The 7114-nt window shown below is 51.4% G+C and overlaps 1 protein-coding gene across 1 annotated transcript in view; it reads left to right on the plus strand.

Moving 5' to 3' along the window:
- The first annotated feature begins 390 nt into the window (after positions 1 to 390).
- The window catches only part of CHRNB2 (cholinergic receptor, nicotinic, beta 2 (neuronal)), a 10339-nt gene continuing 3615 nt past the window's right edge, over positions 391 to 7114 (plus strand). Inside the window, exons 1-5 of the mRNA XM_004693769.2 lie at positions 391 to 713; positions 1672 to 1817; positions 1992 to 2036; positions 2436 to 2545; positions 3585 to 4560. Coding sequence (XP_004693826.1) covers positions 650 to 713; positions 1672 to 1817; positions 1992 to 2036; positions 2436 to 2545; positions 3585 to 4560 — 1341 coding nt within the window. The 5' untranslated portion in view covers positions 391 to 649. The remainder of the gene's footprint in view (positions 714 to 1671; positions 1818 to 1991; positions 2037 to 2435; positions 2546 to 3584; positions 4561 to 7114) is intronic.

Here is a 7114-nt window from a genome sequence, read left to right on the forward strand (position 1 = left end):
ATCAGCCTTCCGGAGAAAGCAGAGGTTTGGCAAGAGGGAAGAAAAAAAAAAAAGAGAAAAAAAGAAAAGGAAGGAGGCAACCCCAGAAACTCCTCTCTTCCTTCGTGCCCTCCGCCTTGCTCCCTTCCCCGGGCTCTCGCTGCTCTATACTAAGCGTGTCCTGACCTATTCGCTTTTTCCACCTCTTTTTAGACCCCTCCAGATCCTTCCCCACCTTAGGAGCTTCAGTGCTCCTCCATCGCCGGCGGACTCATTCTTCTGTCTCACGCACTCTAAGTGGGACCTGAAGAGAAATTCTTATCCAGGGACCCCTTTGCCTGGGATCAGGTGTTTCCGCCTCCGGGGCGGAGACTCCTCCCCCTCACTGTCCCAATTGTATTCCCTGGAAGAGCAGCCGGAAAAACCTCCGCTTGCTTTGACTGGGATAAGAGAGGAGATTGTTTCGTTTTGCAGCCGTTTCCTAGCGCACCAGGAACCGCTGCAGCGGCCTGACACTGCTAGACATACCCCCCGAGCACCACCCGGACACTTCTCCAGCCAGGAGCTGGCAGATAGGGAGAGGCTTCAGCACCGCGGACAGCACCCTGCCAGCGGCCCTCCCGCCCGCGGCGCCCCGGAGCCAGTGGTCTAGGCCAGCTATGCCCTGGGGATGCCCCAGAGCTTCGGCCCCATGGCGCTGCTCCTCAGCTTTGGCCTCCTCCGATTGTGTTCCGGTAAGGACAGGTCTCTGTGTTGTCTCACCTGGTCAGGCCTGAAAGTGGAAAAGAGGGATCCCTCCAGGTAGGGGAGTCTGCTGGGGAACAGGAGAAAGACCCCTGGCTGCAGGGAGCATCTGGGAGACCGAATTAGAAAGACATAACTGAAGTAGTAAGAGACACAAGGAGGACATGAAAACCTGAATAGTGGAGAAAGGGTGGGTACAGAGAGAAAGGAGGGAGGGAATGTCCCCAGTTTTTCTCAGCTGGCAGAAATGCAGGCCCTGTCTGAGACTGACATTTCATTCAGTTTCTTGTGAAATTTTGTTTCAAGAATCTATCTGATCCAGCACCCTTTCTTGGCTCTCCATCATTTCCTGTCCCTAACATTGGACTTCTGATTCTGGTCACTCCACAGGGGAAGGCAGGAAGGAGCAAAAAGTAATTTGCCAACTCTCTTGTAGGGTGGGATGGGAGATTTGGACAGGAAGAAGCTCTGCCAGGCTGAGGAGATGGATGTTTTCCTGAAGTCGTGGAAGGAGAAAGAGTGTGGTGGGGCAGGTGTTTGCCCTTTGGGGAAAATATGAATAAACGAACCTTTCCACACTTACATGTCAGGTTATTGGGATATAGCATTTTGCTGTGTCCTGAGTGGTCAGACGTTACAGTGGGCTCTGGTTTACATGGAACATGTGATTAATAAATGCATAATCCATAGCTCAGCCAGTGCCTTTGCAGGTGGGGTGGGGAGATCACAGTTATAGCCATGTATATGGAGATGCGAAATGTTACTTGCACACACAGATGGGCACTGACTGAAGGTAACTTAAGCATTTTGCTGTGTCCTTTGGGATAGAGTGGTCAGAAGTTACAGCCACCTGTTTAGGTCTGGCTTGTCCTGCTTGCCTGGGGAGAGTGGGGTCCTGGGTGAACCCTCCTTGCTTACTTACCTCCTACCCCTCACCCCCCTGCCCAGGAGTCTGGGGTAGAGACACCGAGGAGCGGCTGGTGGAGCATCTTCTGGATCCTTCCCGATATAACAAGCTTATCCGCCCAGCCACCAATGGGTCTGAATTGGTGACAGTACAACTCATGGTATCTCTGGCCCAGCTCATCAGTGTGGTGAGTGGGAGTTCCATACTTTGCCCAGCTACAGCCAGCACAGCCAGGGTGTGTACACGTTTGTGCTGACTCTCCTGGAGTTCCCAAGTCTTGGGGAGGTGTGGGAGGAATCAAGGTGGGTGAGGTGGGACATAGGCAGAGGAGATTCTCATCAGTGTCTCTTCTTCTCTGCAGAACGAGCGGGAGCAGATCATGACCACTAATGTCTGGCTGACTCAGGTGTGTACTCTTCCTGCTCACACCTCTGGTCTTTTCATGCTTTCTTTCCCTTCTTTTTTGTGCTTCCCCACTTTTTAAATTCCCTTAAAAGAGTCATAAAGAAATAGACTTAGGATTCCTAAATAACTAGCTTTGAATCTCGTTTCTTCCACTCACCAGCTTTGACATGTGTCTTTGAACATGTTAAAAATTCCATAAGGTTCATTTTCTCATCTGAAAAATATAGATTCTAGTTCCTTGATTTAGCTGTGCAAATTAAATGAGAAAGTATCTTATGAACCATACGTGTTGGGCAGAGACATCACTCTTAGGTCAGATGAGCTCCTCTTGTCCTTGTCTTTGACCTTGAGCCCCTTCCAGGGCAGAGGTTGGTGCTACCTCTCTCTCTTCCTTTTCTAGGAGTGGGAGGATTATCGCCTCTCCTGGAAGCCTGAGGAGTTTGACAACATGAAGAAAGTTCGGCTCCCCTCCAAACACATCTGGCTGCCAGATGTGGTCCTATACAACAAGTAGGTGTCCCTGAAACAATGGGAAGGTGGAAGGCAACAATGGGAGCACTCAAAGTGGATCGGGGTGTTGGGGGCAAGCAAATGAACTCAGAGATGCAATCACTTCCCAGACAGACAGACAAACCCAGACCAACCCAGGTAGAGTGTGAGAGCCAAGGTGACTTGGGCACAGCTTATCAGTCAATAGCAGTACCAGTGTTTGGAGCTATAGTGGGGTACGAACAAGGATTGACAGCCCCCAGGCTTTTCTGGGGACATCGGCAGGTTAAAAAAAGTTGGAGGTTCCAATTTTTGCTCCAGATTGCACCATGTTCACCTGCAAGAATTCCTTTTAGTTCCCATAGCTAAATCTACTAATAGAGTCATCTCCTGCTCCTGTTCCTCTCCAATTGTTTGGGTCTCCTCACCCTGATATTCCTGGTCCCTCCACCTTCTCTATGCTGATGTAATGATAAGCTTACCAAGACACCAAGTCACCTCCCCTCCTTTCATCTGCTTTCTCTAAGAGGTCACACAGCCTCCATGCCAGGACAAGTCTTCTTCCCATCAACGCAACCACAACCTCTCTTTCTTTCTTTCTTTTTTTTTAATTAAAGATTTATTGATTTATGCATACAGAACTAAGGTACAGGCCAGAGGTGCAGGGGTGGTGAGAGGGTTCACCAGAGACAGGGTGGGAAGCAGACAGGCTGACTGAAGAAGTACACTGCTGAGGGGAGCAGCAGGCAGGTCAGGAGAGGTCTGCCGTGCCATGTGAGTCACCTCTGGGGCCAGGGCCTAGGGGTCAAACTCATACTGAAACGGCTGCAGATAGCTTGCAGTGCTACATCCTAACCCACTGAGCCACCAGAGAGGGCCCCACAGCCCTTCTTACCTAACTGGCTCTCTACCTCTCTATGCTGCCCCTTAGTGCCCCTCAGACCTGGGTTTCCCCTCCCTTTATCTCCCCTTGGTTTTTCTTTTCTGGGGTGAAGGCTGGTTGTGGGTGGGGATCGAGGGACATTTAGGTGGGGGCTGACTGCACTCCTCCCCTGGGCAGTGCTGACGGCATGTACGAGGTATCCTTCTATTCCAACGCCGTGGTGTCCTATGATGGCAGCATCTTCTGGCTGCCGCCTGCCATCTACAAGAGCGCTTGCAAGATCGAAGTAAAGCACTTCCCGTTTGACCAGCAGAACTGCACCATGAAGTTTCGCTCGTGGACCTACGACCGCACGGAGATCGACTTGGTGCTCAAGAGTGATATGGCCGGCCTGGACGACTTCACACCCAGTGGCGAGTGGGACATTTTGGCCCTGCCTGGCCGGCGTAACGAGAACCCCGACGACTCCACTTACGTGGATATCACGTACGACTTCATCATCCGCCGCAAGCCGCTCTTCTACACCATCAACCTCATCATCCCCTGCGTGCTCATCACCTCCTTGGCCATCCTGGTCTTCTACCTGCCGTCCGACTGCGGCGAGAAGATGACGCTGTGCATCTCCGTGCTGCTGGCCCTCACGGTCTTCCTGCTGCTCATCTCCAAGATAGTGCCGCCCACCTCCTTGGACGTGCCGCTCGTCGGCAAGTACCTCCTGTTCACCATGGTGCTCGTCACCTTCTCCATCATCACGAGTGTGTGCGTGCTCAATGTGCACCACCGCTCACCCACCACGCACACCATGGCGCCCTGGGTCAAGGTCGTCTTCCTGGAGAAGCTGCCCACGCTGCTCTTCATGCAGCAGCCGCACCACCACTGCGCCCACCAGCGTCTGCGCCTGCAGAGACAGAGACGCCAGCGCGAGCGAGAGGGTGCGGGAGCCTTCCTCTTCGGTGAGGCCCTGGGCGCTGACTCCAGTGCGTGTTTCGTCAACCCAGCGTCTGCCCAGGGCTTGGCTGGGACCTTCAAGGCTGAACCCTCCAGAGCCGGCGAGGGGCGCTCAGAGGGAGCATGTGGCTGCGGCCTCCAGGGGGCTGTGGAGGGCGTGCGCTTCATCGCGGACCACATGCGCAGTGAGGACGACGACCAGAGCGTAAGTGCCACCCTGGGGACTCTCACGTGATAACAGGGGCTGCTGGGTCCCCAGCATCTGGCAAACAGCTGCATGGGGTAGGCATGCAAAGCTAAGGAGAGTAAAGGGCACGGAGGATATGGAGAATTGCTGTGGGCCAGGTCTGACTTGAGTTCTTTTGTTTGGCTTCCCTGAGGTGGTGCTGCTAAATTGGAGTTGTTACAGAATGACCTTGTGGTTTCCTGTGGACTAGAGTCCACGGCCCAATGCCTCCCCTGGGGCATCATTCCGGTCAAGAGCACATTCAGGAACAGAAGGAGGCCCTTTTGGGTTTGCAGATGGTCTGTGGACTTAACCCTCGTCTCCCCATGGCTTGCACTCGCAAATCCATATTGTGAATCTGCAGTTCTTAGCACAAATGGAGTCCCCTGCATGCCCAGTAGGAGTAAATTGAGAGAGAGAGAGAGAGAGAGAGAGAGAGAGAGAGAGAGAGAGAGGGTGTGTGTGTGTGTGTGTTGGGGGGGAGAGGGGAGGGGTTTAAGAAGTTCCACCAGCTGCCTGGAGGTGGAGAGGACAGAGTCCCAAATCAATATCCCTTTTCTGCTCTTCTGGGTCCCCTGGGATGGCCTACTGAAATATTTATGGAAGTAGGATAAGTAGAAATGCTCCCTAGGTCTGTGCTCATCTTTCTGCAACACAGCCCTTTGCGCAGTGATTCCCCAGAAGGTCCCTACATCTGGAAGCCAAGTATCATAATAAGTTGTCATTCCCCCCCTTTTTTGACTGACTGGCCCCATCCCCCATCAGTCTTCAGGTACCTGTCTGGTTCCAGGCTGTGGCTCAGCTGTTGTCATGGTGACTGGCCAGGTTTCCTTGGGATGCAGCCATTCTAGTTTGGGGGTGAGGAAAGGCAGCTGCTGCACTGCCATGTGGGGGTGGGGGTGGACTTCAGAGTCTGGTGATTCTGTTCCCTGGGAGGGCAAGATATCTGGCTGGAGCTGGGGCTTGGACCAGAGAGCATGTTGTGGTCCTGATGGGACAACAGGGTCTCGGAGGCAGGAGGAAATGGGGCCACAAGGGCGATGGGGCTTTGCAGGACTCAGCCAGCTGCATCACCTGCCCTGCTTCGCCTCTGCAGTCGGCTCATGCAATGTGCATTTACTGTATGAGATGCTGAGGATGCAGTGACCTACTTGATGCTTCACAGGCATCTCAAGCTTAACATATTCAAAACTGAGTGCTCCATCTCCACCTGCACCCCCACCACCAACTGCTTTGTCTCCCCATCTTTAGTAACTGGTATTATCACCCACCTAGTGGGTCAGACCAAAAATATGGCATGGTGCTTGATCCTCTATTTCTCTCACTTCTTATGCCATCTAATCGTCTGTCTGCCCTGTAAGCACAACCTTTAAAGTAATTATCGACTTTTTCCATTCTTTACCATCCCCATGATACTATGCAGGTCATAGGCCTTCATCAGCTGTTGTCTGGACCTGGGTGGAGTCTCCTAATGGCTTCAGATTCCACTCGTGCTCCTCAGCCAAGCTGTCAATATCTGTCCCTCACTTATGGCTTCCTCTCCCTGCTCGGGTCACTTGCCTGTCTACTTGCCTGTTCTAAGCAAGTTGAATTCTTTCCTACCTCAGGACCTTTGCACATATTAGTCTCTGCCTGGAATGCCTGTATTTTTTTCCTTTTAATTTTTGCTCTACTGTCTGAGAGTAAATTGCAGACATTGTGACTCTTTATTCCAAATACTTCAGCATAGATGTAGGAACAGGGATACTGTCTGACATGACCTAGTTTCAGCAATCAAATTCAGGAAATTTAGCATCTACATAATACCTTTAACATAAAGACCATATTAAAAATTCCAGTTGTTTCAGTAATGTCTTTGGTAGCATCACCTTCAAACTAATTTAGTTGCATTTAGATATCAAGTTGCATTTAGTTTCCCTGTCTCTTTCGTTCCTTTCTGGAACAGTTCCTCAGCTTTATCTCTCATGACAGAAACATCTTTGAAGAGTACTGGTCAGATGAAAGTATTTCAGTTTGAATCTGATTGTTTTCTTTCTTCAATTTATTTTTGCCCTAACTGTTCCTTCTAGAGTGCCAGAAGATCTTAGCTTAAATGTCACCTCCTCTAAGAGGCCTTCCCAGCCCATAGCCTAAATGATATCATTCTGGGCCCTTCCTGGTGTGCAATGGGCTAGAGCACAGCACTATGAAGCTATCACAGCCACAACAGCACGAGCTCAGTTCCCGGCCAGGGAGGTGACCCACAGCGCCCAGCAGACCTCTCCTGACCCACTGCCCCTGCTCTCCTGGGCAGTGTACTTCATCAATCTGCCTGTTCTGCTCCCCACTCTGTCTGGTGAATCCTCTCACCCCCACACCGCTGGCCTGTACCCCAGTTCTATATGTATAAATAAATAAGCCTTTTTTTTTTATTACAAAGTTTATTTTTACATCATTTTGCACATTTTTTTTTCCATCTCGATTGTAATCCCCGCAGGTTTCCCATCACCAGATCACCCCTGTGCCACCACCCTAGTCCCGTGCATTTCCTCCC

Source organism: Condylura cristata, unplaced genomic scaffold, assembly GCF_000260355.1.
Source record: "Condylura cristata isolate star-nosed mole 26May11 unplaced genomic scaffold, ConCri1.0 scaffold00040, whole genome shotgun sequence".
Taxonomy (NCBI): Eukaryota; Metazoa; Chordata; class Mammalia; order Eulipotyphla; family Talpidae; genus Condylura; species Condylura cristata.